Genomic DNA, 18589 nt, shown 5'->3' with positions numbered 1-18589 from the left:
AATTTTAAAAAACTGGACTCATGCAGGAGGTAGACAACAGCAAACTACGTCCACTACTTTAACACTAGAACTGTGATCTTTTTGTGTTCAAAACCTAATTTTAAAACTATAAAGCAATTGTTTTTAATGATAGCCTTAACTTGCATGCAAGTTAGACATGCAATTCACAAGCAAGAAATAGCTATCCCTCAGTCCTCCTGGATTCAAAAGGATAGTTAAAAATAAAAGAAAAATACAGTATGGCAAATGTAATGCCTTGCAGAATACTGCTTGTAGAATGATAGTCTTGTGTTTGTGATCTGTCTTGTCGGTTTCGTGCTGCTGAAGTGAATATTTATTTTAGTGTCACTGCAGGAAATTGTTTAGCTAAAGTGGTTAGCCGCGGATAGTCTGTAAACTCCGGTGACCAGTTTGGTTCATGAATGACAGGCAAAACAATAACCAGATACGTGACTACTTACTTTTGGTATATGCATTTTAAAAAGCAGAAGCATTAATCAAGAACAAAGCATAGTGACAGCATAACATTACATGGCGTGGTTGAAAGTAGGGGCACAATACTGATTTATACAGAGTATGTATTACGCTACAATAGAGCTGGGCGATATGAGATTTTTTCATATCACGATATGTTTTTTTCATTTCAGGCGATAACGATATATATCACGATATAAGCCAAATAACTATATTTGTAAGATTTAAATGTGCCGTTGCTCACAAGTAAAATGTGAAATAATCAGCAGCTTGTTTTTAAATATTTATTTCCCATAATAAGTTCAACAGGGTAGATGTACTTAAGGAACATGAGACTTTTTCAGATAAATAAAGGCAAATATTGCAAACTACACAAAAGGCAGCCGCTAAAGCGTTTAAGTTTCAAAATAGAACAAACGAATCAGACTAAATTGTCAATTCCACTTAGAAACAAAATATTAATTCTAAAAATAAATCTTAGTTTGTTTTACAGAAGAACAGACAAAACTGACTAACTTTTGTCAATATCAAATAAACTGAGAACTAAAAGGAAATTCTCAATCTCTCCTTGTTGTATAGCTGAGCTTTTCAAACAGTTTTAACAGTTACTTTAGTCTGACAAAAGCCGAATGACGAATTAGCGCTTCCAGTCAGAGACTGAGGCTACGTACACACGTACACGGGTATTTTTGAAAACGGAGATTTTCCCTTTTCGTTTTAAAAAATAATCCCGTTCACACGTAAAGGCAGAAATGAAGGAAAACGCTGCTATGAACATGCCAAAGCAGCAGGTGGCGCTAGATTCCTAACCGTGCAGAAATGTTGGCCAATCAGAAGTCTAGAAGCCTCGGTGGGAAAAAGTAAACAAAGCTGGGGCATAGAAGCAGAACCGAGTCGTATGTGTGGAGGGACAGTAACTGTGTGTATATGTAAGCATTTAAACACTGCAGAGAGTAGAATTAACAGTAACAGTATTGTAGAAATTCATTTCACCGAAACAATAACGTGGCGCACAGTGTGACGCATGCACCAGTTTATTGGATTTCCAGACTTGCTTTCGGCACAATTTACAGTGCACGCTACTCTGTTTTTTGTCAGACTTGAAATAGCCGAAATACCTTCACACTACGGAACTTCTATGGCTCTTCCGTTCAACAATCTCTCTGGCATTGGAACCATCATCGGTTTTCTCTTCGGTCACGCTCGGTTGATTTTTCTAGTCGGCACACTCATTTCCTCCATTATGCGCTGGCTGCTTCCCAAACAAACACACGTGCGGCTTGGCACTTGTGCTGTACGTAGCAAGTCACGCGACGTGACGCTGCGGCTGTGATTGGTTCAGCTCTGCGCTACTGAATTTGGATCGGCTGACCTTTTTTTTTTTTTTTTTTTTAAGAGGACAAGAGCGGCGAGGTCTATCGCGATAGCTTAATTTCTCTATCGAGTAAAAGTTATATCGCGATACATATCGTTATCGTTCTATCGCCCAGCTCTACGCTACAACAAGTTGGGGTTATGGGGATGTCTACGGAACCGGCGTATAATGATGGCTAAACTGAAACACTTTACAGTGGATAATAACTCCAGAGTAGCTTATGTTGCAACCAGGCAGTAATAATGGTATTATTGTAGCTATGCTTACGGTTGGATGCATGCTTCGGCAGATAACATGCTCTGTTTTTGTTTTTGGATGATTTCAGTCAGATTTTTTGCAAACTTAGTAGTCTGCTTCCTTGAGAATTTAAGTAAATATACTACATGTAATTGCTGAGTAGCACAACTATTTGGTGTCCCTTTGGTCACATTAGTTAATGCTCTGCTCTATGTGGTGGGTAAATAAGCAGGCTAATGAATTTAAAAGTAGCTAAACTTAAACAGATGTGAACATGGTCATTCTTTAGATCTTCTTTTATTTCCTCAGTCTCCCTTCCTTCCTTCCTTCGTCCTTTCTTCCTCACCCCCGCCACTTCTCCCTCCCTCTTTGTTGTCGCACTGTATTATTGTTAGATGACAGAGCTCTGTGTTAATCAGTGGGCAAGAAAACATTCTCGTGTCTCAGCTGCTCAGCCTCCACATTCTTGCAGTGGCTGCAGTGTCTGTATAGTACAAGTCTTTGTATGACAAGCCGGGCTCTCACAGTTCACGTCACTAACACACTTACTGCTCTTTATCTCTAATGTCTTTCAAATAGTTTAGCTAGCTTTATATATTTCTCACAGATTGTGTCAGCCTGTCTTTTTAATAGTTGTTGTTGTTGTTGTTTGTATTTTATGTTGTTTGATTTAGTTTCTCAGACGTAATGGAAGGAAAATCGTGTCTCAGCTTTGTCAAAAAATAGACAAAAAAAGGGTTCAGTTTTCTGTTAGCCTGCAGGCTGCCTCATGACCCTCATATTAACTCAAACAGTTTATGTAATTGGGGAAATTGGATTACTCTGAGCAGAGCACAAAGTATCAGTGCATGCTTGGTAAGAACTAAAAATGCCCTTACACTTGTTCTGTCTTAAAATGCAGTGTGAAGCTGAAACACTACGTGAGTGCACACGTGTTCCTAATGAAGAACATGGAAAGAGCTTAAAACATATTAAACTGTAGAAGCTGTCATCAAATTTTGGGGTTATACTTGTTGACTTCTGACATTGGTTTGCCAGGTGGAGATGTCTGACAAATTAAGAGCTCTAGCTCGATTTGTATCTCAGCTCATGTGGAGGTTTTGAAGTGGTGTGTTAGACTGTCATCCAAGTTGGTATTGAGAGATCTAGAGAAACAACAGCGAGATGCATTAAAACTGTTCTGATGTTACATATGCCTTACAACAGATACTGTGATATCACAAGTGCTGCAGACTGCCTTATTGTGAAAGACACGATGGCAGAAAGCAAAGTCGAAAATGTTGGATTTAAGCAGCCGAGGAAAGTTACTGAATGTCGTTACCTGCTCCCTGCACATATGCTTCTTTTAGAGAGACACCAGACAGAGTGTAGAGCCATTTCACTACCACCTCAGATTGGTGGTCAAATCGCACATCTGATCCATGTGCAAGCCTCACTGCCCACTTCACTGACACAGTAAAGCACTGTGCCTTATTCATTCATGTACTTATTGCCTTGGAGCGTAACCAGACCACATTTCTTGAATTTGTACTGAGGATATATGCAGAATGTTTTGTTTTTTATTTCTTTTTATATTTGTAGGATTGTGTCCTCAAAACTTTAGTTTTTGTATTTTGTTACATATATTTATGTTATTTGATTAAAGCACAGCTGTGTAATGGTCTATGGTACAGTTATTATGTTCAACTTCAGACAGAACATAAATATTTAAATTACAAATTACCCAGATATCTTAAATGAAGAGTAAAAAGGAACTGTTAAGCCTAACAGATATAGTGATTTATATGGTCATACATATTGATATTACTGATACAAAACAAGTTATCATGGTAAGGTGGGTGTTTTTTTTCCATATTGCCCAGGCATAGTCACATGGTGTCCTTAACATCTTATTAGAACCCTTTTTTTTCATGTTTTCATTTAATTTTTCACGTCTTTTATGCCAAAATCAAAATCCCCAGCAAGCATATGTAATGTCTTCACAGTATTGTGTTGACCGTACTAAATCACTGTCACTGCTCTGATGTGTCTTGACTCAGTAAAACTGAATTACATGAAATTGTATCCTCAAAGACTGCACATTAATGTAACACTCACAACGCTGCTGCAGTTATGTCCAGTCTACTGTGCTGACGCAAGTCAATAAAACTTCCTTCAGATGGATTAAAAGGCTTTTAATAGGAAACATCTGCACAGGAAACATTTTGTTAAAAAAAAAAAAACGAAACCCGCCTTCTTTATTATCTCTGTGCTGTCTTTATCCCACAGTTGTTGTTGAATTATTTTTTTATTGTGAAGGATCAGTTTTGTATTTCAAAGTTTTTTTTTCTTTTTATTTCCTCAGTCTCCCTTCCTTCCTTCCTTCCTCTAGTCCACGTTAACTTTAGTGGACTAGAGTTCATTAGGTACACCTGGTTTACTGTTCGTTAACGCAGATGCCAAATCAGCCAATCACCAATTTCAGTCAATGGCAGCAACTCAATGTATTTAGGCTTGTAGACTCGAGCAAAGACAAGACGACTTGCTGAATGTCAAACTAAGTGGAGAAGACGGGCTAAGTGACTTTTAATCTGGCATCTTTGCTGGTGTCAGAGTATTTCAGAAACTAACTGTGATTTTCCTGCACAGCCATCTCTAGGGTTTACAGAGACTCCAGCGGGGATAACACAGCATGCCACAAGGCTCAAATCACCTCAAACTGGTTTCTTGAACCTGACAATAAGTTCACTGTGTGTAAATCGCCTCCACAGTCACCAGATCTCAGTCCAGTAGAGCATGGTGCATTGTGGATGTGCAGCCAACGGGATCTACAGTAACTATGTGAAATCTCTGAAGATTTTTCCAGCACCTTGTTGAACCTGATCTTGAATCTGTTGCAAACAGTTGCCCAGTAAATGATTAGTCTCCTGGTATCGCTGACTGGTTTATACACATTCATTCATTAATCAGTGGTTTCCCTCCTCACACCAGCAGCAGTGTAGGTGAAGTCTGGCTCTAACAAATTGTGGGGTATAAACAAGGAAGCTCAAGAGATAAAGTATCAGTTTTCACAGTTGAATTTCATCTAATTGCAATGTTCATAATCCCGCACGTTGTCCTAGATGTCTGAGTTGGATTGACAGTGAATGGGAGAAAAATACACATGTGTTGTTTCACATCTTAAAAAGATGCTGAATCAAGTTTAGGCGAAGTAAAGTCATTGTGTTCCTGCAGCAGGCTTCTTCTCTTTCTTCTTCTTAAGTCAGAGGTCACACAGTGGCAGCAATAGGTCATTTCCTTTTTCATATGAGAGGGAGAGTGTTGTTATTAACACAGGAAGCCCCACGCCTGCTTTTCAGGGTGTGGCGTGTGTGCGTGTGTGTGTGCGTTTTGTATTTACAGCATGAAGACTTGTAGCTTTTAGGAATACCCCCATAAACAGGATTAACTATCTAATGGCTCTGTAATGGGTTCTTGTGAAACTAATCCAGAGCTTAAATTTGCAGTTGACTGGGAGTACCTTGTTATTGTTTAGCAGCATCAGGGCCTCGGGATGGAGATTGTTTAAAATGGTTCATTAGGCATTAAACCTTGAATAAAATGCAACATACAAAAGTGTGGGAAAATTGATGTCAGAGGGCTTAAAAAAAGATGTATGGCTGAAAAGGACTACATTTAAACAGCAGGTTTCGCCTTTACGCCCTTACTGGTTTAGTTGTAGCCTCAAGCTACGTTCACATCATACCTGAGTTACCATGTTTAACATTTTCTTTCTTCTTACATCAAAACGCAAGTAATAACTGCAGCTGAAGTTTGAAACTTATTTGCTTTCTTTTCTTTTCTTAAAAAGGGTATCTACAGTAGAAAAACTCTCATCACCCTCAGTCACACAGTGGCTCCTTAAATATCAGTCATGAACTTTGTAAAGTCAATTGAATGAACTGGATGGATCATCCCCAGAAATAAGCCCATTGTCAGTGATACTGGATCCTGCCTTTTCACTCAATATTGCACAGATGTCCAATCCAAACAACAATTCGCTGCATCCCTAAAATATGTTGTTGCCATAGTGCCACGTCCATCCATCCAAGTGTAGGATTTTAACAGGTGCCATCAACAAAACACGAAACTTCAGAAACGGTCACAGGTGCGTCTGTGTAAAAACTCAGTCAGGCCTGAGCGCTGGTATTGCTGATATGAGTGAAAAGAAGATCTATGTATGTCATGGACTAAATGTCCTGAGGCCTGCATCATCACTTGTGTCACCTTACATGGCCTCACATATAGATACAGGCCAATGTATCTTGACAGATGTGTGTCTGTAGGATCGACATGTCCTTAATCTGTCCCTGTGTGTCTCGTGGTTTATAGTAGGTCACTGCTGCTTTGAACGCATTACAGTTTCCACAGTGTTGTTTTGGAGATTAATAAGAGCATTAACGGTGTTGAACGCACCTTACGCTCACACTCACACATACGCCCTGCCAGTAATAGCTTTGTGTTGTTGTGAGTTGAGTCAGCTTGCTGCCGTTTGCTCGCCGGATGAAAGCAGGACCGGCGGGCTCTTTGTTTCTCGTTCAGTGTTTTAAATAGCACTTCCTGTTAATGTGTGATCCATGATGCAATGCGTTCTACGTGTGGCTGATGCCCAGATGCAGATGTGATTTTCTTTTTTTCTCTTTGTTTTTTAAATTGATGAAAGCCTGCTGCACTTGTGCCTCAGAGGAGCTGTTTGTACAGTTTGGTGTTTGTACTATTCACCAGCTTACAAAGCACATTCAGTAAAAGTGCCCTATTTTCATTGTCATTTATTTTTGTAGACATTTTTATGATGGAAAAATATATATATCTGTTCCTGTGTGTCATCATAGTTAAGTCAAGGGACAGAATTTGTGTGAAGGTCATGGTTTTGTTACTGCATTTTTCTGCATATTTCTTACCTGGTCTTCCAGCTTAGGCTTGGAGGAGGTGGAGCCTATCCCAGCTGTCACTGGTTGAAAAATGGCCCACACCATCTTAGCAACATTAGCATGGCATTGGCAGAAGCTAATTGCTATATTAGCTATATTATATGTAATGTGACACTTTCTGCAACCAGTTCAGCTCCCTCTACAAATAAAAAACACAACTGCTGTGAGATGATTTGTTGCTTTGGCCTGTTTAATATCAAATAAAAGAATTCCGGATTACTCCTGGTTGTTAGGCAGTACCTCTCTTGTTCCATAACTCTGGAACATTAGTATAACAAAAAAAATAGCAACGAGGTCTCTGCTCATAGTCTTGCTGGATATTAATTGAAAACCGTGACTATAAATACTGAATACAAAAGTACAACATGACTTTTCCCCAATTGTTTCCACCAGAGGAAATGAACTCTTGTGCTGTTCTTGCACCATTAACAAAACAAAATGTGTTTTTCAAGAGGCTCAGAGTTCAGCCTTGGCAGAACAATGTGGAATAATTGCACTGACATTTCTTGGCCTTACTGGGTTGCTGATAACTGAAGTTGATATTATTGTTGCTGAGTTACGGCAGGAAGTGATGTCAACAGTCCTGGCTTGAGCAGCTGACCTGAGTCCTCATGTCAAATGCTGAGTTCCTTGAGTCTGACGTCAGTCGTACCTCAGATTCACGGTCCTCTGCTGGCGTGTCTGTGGTGCTCCATGTTACAAGGAAAGAGAGAATTTAGTCCAAAATCTGCATGTTGTACAATAAACGGAGCGAGAAATCTTAATGCATGTGTTATTGTTGGGTGTGCAAATAGGTGTATAGTGCATTACAGCAAATTGTTGTAGGTCCAGCTCCGACGAGAGTGATTACAAAGTTTTATATCGTACTGAAATATATTTAATTACCTTATGAGCAATGTTTTACCTAGACTTTAACACCAACAGAAAATAAAACACAGCCCGGGTTATCCTTCTGTCATCAAATAAGTCACTGTATTTAATCAAAATTGAGGACTGTATGAGTTATGTATATGTTAAATCAGGTTACCATATTTTTAATGAAAACTACAGTGTATAAAAAAAATTGATGGAGGCATTATGAGGTCACCCATTGATTTGTGGACTGTTTGGGCTGTCGCAGTCTTGGCCCTTTGAAACTACACAACAAATTTAGGGAGGAACTGACTAAGAACCTCAAGTCACTACTGTATGCATGCCATGTCTTAAAACATGGCATCACCATCTATTGTACTCAGGGCCGAACTGAAAACCAATTCAAACTAGCAACTTGGGCTATGCCTACTAAGTTTATGGAGGAGGTAAACTGTTTTCTCAGACTTCCATCCAGTCAGACCGTTTAAAGAGCCACTCCTCTGATTTTTACATAAGAAAAAGGACACATTGGATTCATTTTCAGACCTTTATATGAGTCTGTGGTGCTACCTGTCTTTCAACTTATTTTTGATTTTTATTACAATTAACACACCAGATGTCAAAGTTTGTTTTTGTTTTTTAAAATGTTTAATATTTCATTCAACTACTACTCAAATTGCTACCTTTGCATCTTTTATTATTACAATGTGCCCTTTAATTGTTCTAAACGTTGTTTTTCTTGGTTTCCATTGCAGACCTGTCAAAAAACCGACTAACCGACGTCCCCTCAGAGGTATGCCATCTGGTTGCCTTGGAAACACTAAACTTGTACCACAACTGCATCAGGTCCATCCCAGACAGCATCATCAGCCTGCAGTCGCTCACCTCCTTAAACCTCAGGTACACACATCGACACACTTGGTGTCACTGCTGTTTTACGATATGGGAACATTTTCTGCAGCAGGGACTGAGGGAGTGAAACCTCTGTTTTATGAACATCAAACCCATTAACTAGGTATTAAACAACACTCTGTGTTTTTGCATAAATGCAGTAGAATAATGTGATGCTGCATAATTTTAGCATATTTTAAATACTTTCTTCAGACAGATGGAGTTTTACACTCACTGATGCTGCATCACAACTGTTGAGCTGCATGCTTTGATTTCTAAAAGGTTCCTGATACAGTGGTTCCTTTTCTCTCATATGCTAAAATACAATAAATATACAGTGTATAGTGTTTTAAGTTATGTAAAAATTACATCCAGAATTCTTTATATTGGCAAAGAGGGCGCCACAGCAGGAGCGTGCTGTTTATACTCAGTAGTGCCTCTGCTGGTCAGAGCAACATCGTTATATGATATTCAGATGCACTTAATGCTGTGGGAAGGTAAGGAGTAAGACATTGTGCATTTCTTTCTTACTGTTTGTCATTGTGGGTGAAGCCATTTGACAGATGTACATGGTTTGAGATCAGTTTGATTTTGTCTTTTTATTCTGCTTCTTCTACCCTCATGAGAATTTGACAAAAAAAGTGAAAAAACGAATGCACAGTTGTACAGTTCTGTGCGTCTTGCACAATACGTGGGAAAACTAGTTCTGAGAGACCATAACCTTGTCCTTATGGGTTAGGGTGTTGTAATTAGTTGTGACAACTAAAGAGAAGCCGTAGGTAACGCATTATATCAGTGTCCTCACAAAGACAGAAGGACCTGTGAGTGCGTGTGGCTCCTGTCAGATTTGAGGCTCCGCACTCTGAACACAGCATCAGACTGAATGAGAGTGACAGAGCATAAATAAAGCAGTGTTATTGTCCTTTAATGTGGGCAGACTCTGCTATTGTGTGTCAGCTTTGGGTGGTAGCGCTTTCAGTGTTCGGCCCATCTGAGCTGTTGTACTGCTGCCTGGGGTCAATGCAGGTGTGTGTCCGTGTTTGTGTGATGTGCCAACAATGCTGCAGGGTGATCATTTTGCCAAGTGTCTCACACAGCTGATGTTCAGTGAACTGTTAGTTAACTGTAAACCTTTGATACACTCGGCTTATGTTGATCTTCACAAACTGTGCTGTTCTCTGCCTTTAAAGGTCAAGGTTTCGCCACTCTCTTCATTGTATCATATCTGTCACACTCTGCAAGTGAAGGCGGCCTGAAATGTTTTGTGACTCTACATCTCAAAGGTTAAGTGTTTGTTGTATTTTTTTGAAGACACTCTAGTTCCCACCTCTCCCCTGGTTTGGTTTGTGCAGGGTAGGAGAAGAGGTGTCAGTCAAATAAACTAGCAGGTTCTCAGGCTTCTAGGTCATGGTAGCCTTGAAAGCTTGAACACAAGGAGGTGACTGGACATCTTTAGGTTTGTAAAGAAGTTTCCCCTGTCATCCAAGAGGCTTCTTCAGCTACAAAAACAAATTGGTGTCCCAGGTATTTCAATACTAATGGTTGATTGTCCCCTTTGGATATGTTCCTGCGGGCCATTGACTCATATGACCGCTGTTGGGGCGGTTTGATATGACGATATATATTGGATGACGATATAAAAACGTCTATCATTTCCTGTTACGCTATCGTTTGTTTTGTGGTGTCGTAAAATAAACTGTTTACAGCAATATTTTTTCATCGTTTTGATGGTCACTGTAGTGGCTATATTAATCTCTTAAACTTCTCTCTTTCTCTTATATTTAATATAACCACACTACGGACGGACAAGCGACTGTTTTTACGTCCGCTTGTTTGTTTAAGCTTAAGATCCTGTTGAGACTTTTCAAAAAAAACTGAATCACGTTAAAGAGTATGCAAGAGTTTACAAATGAGAAGGAAAAAAAGAGCCGTCAGGTGCTAAAAAATAAACCTTAGACTCAAATGGTGGCCGTTACAACGTATGTCTAAAAACTAGGGGTGCAACGATACTCGTATCGATATTGAACCGTTTGATACAGTGCTTTCGGTTCGGTACGCATATGTATCGAACAATACAAAATTTTTAATTTATTTTATCAACTTTTCTTCTGACGATGCTGTCTGTGTTGAGCGCTCAGTGGATCTGCGTTCGACTACTCCGCCTAGGCTGCACTGTCGAGCGCAGATCTACTGAGCGCAGCGCAAGCTAGCAAGACAGAAGCTAAGCTCGTTGCAACATGGCAACTGCCTCAACGCTACCTGAAATTGAACCTCCCCCACCCTCATTCAGATCTGGCGTTTGGAACTATTTTGGTTTTCATGTGAAGTATGACCCTGATGGACAAAAGTAAACCAGTATGTCGGATGTGCCACGCAATGCTCAATTACATTGGTGGGAACTAGTGCGTTAGCCCAGTTAGCTCGTTAACGTGTTGACGCCGTCCAGCCCCACGCACGGCGCGAGCCACGGTAACTCACTAATGGAGATTTGCCACGTTATGGCGTTAACGTCATTTTAACGAGATTAACGCTGACAGCACTAGTGGGAACACAACGACTGCACATTTACGCCGACATCATCCTAGTGCAAAGACAAGTGGAAGCAGACAAAAACAACAAGCACGCATGCTACAAACTTTACCCGAGTCATTTAGACAGCCGTTAGCACATGATTCTCCTTATGGGTACCTGATATGTTTAATATTCTGCTGAGAATATAACCCAGAAGAAGCGGATAGTATAGCTTTTATTTTGGAAAGAGACATTTCTCTGTAATAAACTCTCTTTTCCAACGATGAGTGATTCCTCGATCTATCTGATCGAGAAATCACTTTTTGTTGTTGTTGTTGTTTCAGCAACATTAAATTTAAAAACTGTACTTTTGAGTTCAAATATATATTTATAATTTTAATACATGACAAATTAAAAAGGCATGAACATTTTTTTGTATCGAAAAAATATCGAACCGTGACACCAAAGTATCGAACCGAACCGTGAATTTTGTGTATCGTTGCACCCCTACTAAAAACGTATAGTGTCATGCATCGGTTAAAACACTCGAATGCAGGTAAAGGACGCCCAGCTGTAAAAACTTCACGCAAGTTGAGTTGCCTGAGATTAACAGAATTTACAGAAAATATTACATTTTTGTGATTTATATCGTTGTCAGGACGATAAATGTTTTATATCGGGAGATGAGATTTTCGTCATATGGCACAACCCTACCCTCTGTCATATGAGTCGTCACATGGACGAAGGTGCTGTCAGTCGTTGTTTTTCTTTTGTTTGTTTTTTTAAAATGACCTCTAACAAGAAAGCCTCATTTCTGCTGTTCAATACCGAAGAAATATAAACTTTTTAAAATTATTCAAAACACTTAGCTGTGTCTCTAATTAAACCTCTGTAACTTTGCTCTGCTTCACGTCAGCAGCATCAGGTAATGTTCATATGTTGAGTCATGGTTTTCTTCAGTTTTTGATCTACTGCAAAATATTTTCAGGTTATCTGCTATAAAAAGCCAGGGAAGAAAAATTTCCTTCATGTTTTTCTGTGTTTTATCCTCAGTTATTTTAACACAAAGGCATCTGCTGTGATGCTTGCACCTCTGATGAAGTCTCACAAGTGTCATCTTTGTTGTTATACACAGACATAAAAATATGGATATGTACTCATAAATGATCAGAATTATAATATTTCTGACTGTCTGAGTCAAAATCGAATAAAACCTTGTGGATCGGAATCGAATCGAGTATAGAAATCGAAATCGATACCCAGCCTTAATGACACTCCCAAGTTCCGAGGTATCTGGAGCATGGCATGAGGTTGAAACGGCTGTGAGACCTTTTTTTTCTCCTTTCTTTTTTTTTTTTTAATGCCTTTTATTTCATTCATTTCATTTCATTTATTTGTTCATTTTCAGGCACAACAAATACCTATATTGAACATAAAATGCACAAAACAAAAAACAAAACTTGCCTGAAAAAGGAGTGGGACGAAGAAAACTTATTAAATCCCACCCCTATACTCACTCATCAACAAAAAAAACAAACTTCCCGCAGCTACGCCCATCATTGCATACAGACCCATCAACAGCCCCGGGCAGAAACAAGCATCTAAACTGCAGCTCGCAAACAACAATTAGAGCCTTCATAACTGAATACAGAATATATAAATTATAAATTGCATTACCACAGGTAACAGGCAGTAATAACTACAAGTAACGAACACACACATACACACATACATATACATACATATATATCTACACACACATGTACATATATGTACATACATACGCACACTCTTTTTTTTTTTTTTTGAATCCATACCAGCAATGGTAAGAGGACAGACATTACAGAGCACACTAAAAGCATCATTGAGTATACTGTGACCAGACCAACTGTTTGTAGAGGAATTTAAATCTATGAATATTTTTGCATTGTTTCAATTGTAAACTCAGACTGTTCCAGATTTTCACACCACATACAGACACACAAAAACCTTTACGGGTTGTTCGAGTTCTGGGTAATTTGAATTCTCCAAAGCCTCTCACATTATAAACCTTTTCTCGAATTTCAAATCTAGTTTGTAAATTTGCCGGTAAAAGTTTAGTAAAAGCTTTATACAAAATTATGGATGTATTGTAATTAACCAGATCCTGGAATTTAAGTAACTTTGCCTGAAGAAAGAGTTTGTGAGTATGATCTAGATAACCAGCCTTGTGAATAATACGCAGTGCTCGTTTCTGTACTGTGACTAATGGATTAGTTGTATTTTTATATGTGTTTCCCCACACTTCCACACAATATGTAAGATATGGAAGAACCAGAGTACAGTACAGAGTACGAAGTGCATCTTTATCAAGGAATTGCTTCACTTTGTTCAAAACTGCGAGGCTTCTGGAAATTTTGGTTTTTATGTGTCTGACGTGGGGTTTCCATGAAATTTTATTATCAATTACGACTCCCAAAAATTTGTTTTCACTCACGTTATCAATTGGTACACCTTCAATGATAATTGGTAATTCTATATTATATTTTAAATTACCAAAAAACATTGCTTTAGTTTTATTTATATTTAATGATAATTTATTTATGTCCATCCATTTTTTTATTAATTTTAGCTCCCTGTTTACGGTCATTACAAGATCAGTATAATCATCGCTACTGAAAAATATGTTGGTGTCATCTGCGAACAGTATGAGTTTAAGTACTTGAGAAACATCAAAAATATCATTTATGTATACATTGAAAAGTTTTGGTCCCAACACTGACCCTTGGGGAACACCACATGTAATACCAAGTTTCTCTGAATGGTAATGCCCTATGCTAACATATTGTTCCCGACCTGTTAGGTAACTTTTTAACCAGTTACCAGCTTTCCCTCGAATACCATATCTTTCCAATTTATCCAGTAAAATTGAGTGATTGATTGTGTCGAAGGCCTTTTTGAGGTCAACAAAAATACCAACTGCATATTTATTTTTATCCAGTGTATCAGTAATTTCTTCTACTGCCTCAATTATCGCCATTGAAGTGGTTCTTTGCGTTCTGAAACCATACTGACCAACATTTATTATTTGATGTTTTTCAAGGAATTTTTCTAATCTTGAATTAAAAAGTTTTTCTAGAATTTTTGAGAATTGAGGCAGTAGAGAAATAGGCCTATAATTGGTAAAACTATGTTTGTCATTACTTTTGTATAGTGGTATTACTTTCGCAATTTTCATTTTTTTTGGAAAACAACCGGACTGAAATGATAAATTACAGATATATGTTAAGGGACTAGCAATATTCAGAATAACCTGTTTAACTACAGACATATTTATGTCATGATAATCCATTGAAGACTTACTTTTACATTTTAATGTGATATTTATTACTTCTTGCTCATTTGTAGCTGAGAGGAACAGTGAAAAGGGATTTGATTTTATATTACTGATATTTTCATTTTTATGACACGGGATGTCCGCTGCTAGTTCAGGACCAACATTTATGAAGAATTTATTGAACCCATCGACAATATTACTCATGTTGTGATTTTCACCATTTGCATCAGTAAAATATTCAGGATATGATGTTCCAGAAGATCCTTGTTTAATTAAGTTGTTTAACACATCCCAAGTTCCTTTTATATTGTTTTTATTTTCATATAATCTTCTTCTATAATAAAGTTGTTTGCTCGTTCTTATAATATCAGTCAATTTATTTCTATATGCTTTATATCTTTGTTCCACTTCTTTTGTTTTTACTTTGATAAACTGTTTATACAGATTGTTTTTCTTTTTGCAAGCATTAATAATTCCTTTTGTGAGCCAAGGACTTTTTATCTTTTTTTTCTTTGTCATGTGTTCGTTTACAGGACAATGTTTATTGTACCACATAGTAAAAATATCTAGGAAATTATCATAAGCCTTGTCCACATCTGACTCTTCATACACCGAACTCCAATCTTGTTGTGCTAAATCGAAATTGAAGGCATGAATTGCTTCTTCATTTATTGTTCGCTTTGCTATCATGATCTTGGTATCTATTTTTTTTAAATCACAGTCACACAAAGTAAAAACTGGTAAGTGGTCAGTTATATATTATTGACAAAATACATGGGAGTTTACATCAAAACACATACAAAACATCCCTCAAAGTTCATTCACAATCATATACAGGGCCCGCAAAATTTCAAAATTCCTGGTAGCCCTTTGGGCAGGCATTCTTCAGATTTTGGTAGCCCAAAATAAATTTTAGTAGCCCAAATAAAAAATAAGATAATTTTTAAATAAATGAAACAAAACATCAATCAAAAAAAAATTTGTTAATACACAAATTACAACAACTGTATAAAAATTAGAATCATCAACTCAAATATTTGGTTCTAATTGAACAGAAGTTTCTGTGAACTTGTAAGAACTTTGTAGAACATGAATCAGTCTGTGTCAGATCCTCAATCTGAAATTTCCACTGAAGTCACAGATGAGAAAATGACACTCGACGTTGAGGGCATAGCATCTCCTTCATCAGCTTTCTCTTCCTGTGCATTGCCCTCCATTTCACCTCCATTAATCGTCACTCACCAATCAGTACTGCCGCTCTTTATACACAGTTTGTGCTATTGTAAAATGAAAGTGAAAGCAAAAAACAAGCACAAATTCAAACGCGATTTCAATACGTGACATATTGAAAGAGGCTCATCGATGCCAATGCCATAATTGCCCAGCTACGTTTGCGAAAGAATGCAAAAGCACTGACATATTTTTCCTTCCTATGATAGCCCGACCGGCAGGGCTGAGATGGATTTTAGTAGCCTGACTGGAAAAATCGCTAGCGATTTTGACATTTTACCTTTCCCCAGCCTATCATGTGACCTACTGAGGTCACCCGAGGCAAGAAGTGAGTTCATCATGGAACAGAGGTGGTGGCTTACAACACCAGCTCTCTGCCTCCTGCAATGCAGTCTTAACATTTCAACCACTTCAACCCCGACTCACACCTTACCTCAGGTGCAGAAAACAAGCTGTTTGCAGGTGTGGTGTGTAACTTTGAAAGCTTTGTGCTTTGTTTTGAAGTTCCTGCAACTTGACATCATCCTGAAAGAATTGGAAGAAAGCAGTTTTCTTAAACCACACTTTTCCCATGCTGTCACACTCCCCCACCCTCTCCCATCATCATCTTGTTATTTTTTGGGGTGTATGTCTCCCAGTACAATGCACAACATTACAAAGAGACTGTGAATACAGTTAGATTTTTTAAAAGTAACTTTTATTCTTACTTTCTTTTCTTTTCTTTCTTTTTTTTTTGCCGTTGCTCCAGTGCAGCCTTTGTAAAGCTACGACTTTAAAGTAAAAATTCTTGGAAAAGCCCATTAGTAGCAGTGTGGAACATTGTGCTGCTTTGCCAGTCATTGTGCTGTCACTGACTACATTAGTAACTTAAGTTAAGTTAACTTAACGTAATAAAAAATGAACTGATGATATGATTTGAATGTTGATCTGCTCAGTAAACAACCAGACTGCATGAGCCCATGCTTGCAAAGACTGAAGTACCAGAAGTATGTCTGTGTTGAATATTTTTAAACACTGCAGCAAGTCTTGGTTGCAGAAAGGAAGTGTAATATCACATTTAGGCTTTAATACACACACAGACGAATAGGATGGACACTCTGCTTCCTCTCCAGGATATTTTTAGTCTTTAAAGTCCAGCAGCTCGCTGGCACATCTGAAACGCAGACCTCTGTGAGTGTTAACTTTTGTTTACTCATAAGTGCTTTTATTTTTTACAACACAAGGAGATTGTTAGTATATTTCAAAAAGTAAGACTTGTTGTGATTATGTATATTTTCCTCCCTAAAATTTGAAAATGTCAGTTTTTGTAAAACATAACATTATACTACATTGTGATTATTTTGAGTGCCGTTAGTCCAGACCACAAATATGCATTCAAAAAGATTGACTTTGCTAGGGTGTTGAAAACAAAGCACAAATATGGACCACACAGCTGCAAATATTTTGTGTGCCCTCTTTCCTCACAGTGTTTACAACATGTAAAAGGAGAACAGTCCTGCTAGTGGTGCTTTTCTTCTGTTGTCCTAGTTACGGGGAAAAATATCTGGTTTTATCCGGTCCTGAGTTTATATGAAATTAAAGGGAAAATATAGCTGATGATGTGTATCTGCCACATTGCATGTAATTCGTCATTTAATTAATTTAAACACTCTAAACAATATAATATAGCTTTGTTCATTGTGTTACACATTTACATGTGAAACACAAATTTCACTAGATATTTTACAATCCTATAAAAAGCTAGGTACACCATATTATTCAGGACCCATAGAAGCTCCATTAGAAGGAGGAACTGAAGAAGCTTCTTGGATGAAAGGTGAAACGTTGTCAAGAAACTTCAAGAAGTTAAGTCTCTTTTCTTTCCAAGGTCCTTAGATAACTTAAAGTAATCATTTTTTGTCTCTCACATAGTTGCCCACTATTACTTTACATTTAGGTTGCAAACAGCTCCTTTAAGATTCTGCCAAACTTTTTTCCTTTGAAGGCCATGGCAACAGTTCTTTCCTTTTTCAAACATTCCTTTGTAGGTTTGATGATCTGGTGTTTTGAGATCATTATCCTTTTGCACAACCCATTTTTGCTGTCAGACAGATAGCCTCACATTTGACTGCATAATAATTTAGTATAAAGATGAGTTTATGATCAGTGCAATAACTGTGAGGTGTCCAGATCCTGTGGATGCAAAACAAGCCCAAATCATCATGCCACCACCACCGTGCTAGACAGCTGGCATAAGGTATTTATGCCACTATGCTGTGTTTCATTTTCAGCAAAAGTGACACTGTGCATTCTGGCTAAACATCTCATTTCACTTTTGTCCTGTCTGTCCAAAGGACATTGTTACAGAGGTTTTGTGGTTTGTTCTAATGCAACTTTGTGAAGCTAGCTGTGCTGCCATGTTTTTCTTTTTGTTTGTTTGTTTTATTTAGAGGGAGAGGGGAGGGGCTTTGTCTAAGTATGCTGTCTTGAACTTTAACATTTAACATGCTAACTGAGGCCAGTAAAGTCTTAGATGTAGCTTTTAGGGTTTTGTTTCTCTGAAAATTGCATTGTCTGACCTTGGGGTGAATTTGCTGGGACATCCACTCATGGGACGATTGGGACATGTTGTTAATGCACACATGAAGGCTCCAGACCAGCAAACTGCTAGCATTTCTGCTTTTATAGAGGTCCTGAAAGGTGCTGATGAGTCAAGTCTATTTGATCATCAGCACCTGGCTGCTGCTTAACCTCTTATTCCCTATAGAAGTAGTA

The 18589-nt window shown here is 38.1% G+C and overlaps 1 protein-coding gene across 7 annotated transcripts in view; it reads left to right on the top strand.

The window, feature by feature from the left end:
• Nucleotides 1–18589, top strand: part of lrch1 (leucine-rich repeats and calponin homology (CH) domain containing 1) — a 109418-nt gene that overhangs the window by 31160 nt on the left and 59669 nt on the right. For all 7 annotated transcript variants that reach the window (XM_004566296.5, XM_004566295.6, XM_004566291.6 and 4 more), the window contains exon 2: nt 8643–8787. In XM_004566296.5, coding sequence (XP_004566353.1) covers nt 8643–8787 — 145 coding nt within the window. The remainder of the gene's footprint in view (nt 1–8642; nt 8788–18589) is intronic.

The sequence above is a fragment of the Maylandia zebra genome, linkage group LG16 (assembly GCF_041146795.1).
Source record: "Maylandia zebra isolate NMK-2024a linkage group LG16, Mzebra_GT3a, whole genome shotgun sequence".
NCBI classification, from domain to species: Eukaryota; Metazoa; Chordata; class Actinopteri; order Cichliformes; family Cichlidae; genus Maylandia; species Maylandia zebra.
The sequence above is the reverse complement of the archived record's forward strand: the minus strand, read 5'-3'. Positions and strand labels throughout refer to the sequence as shown.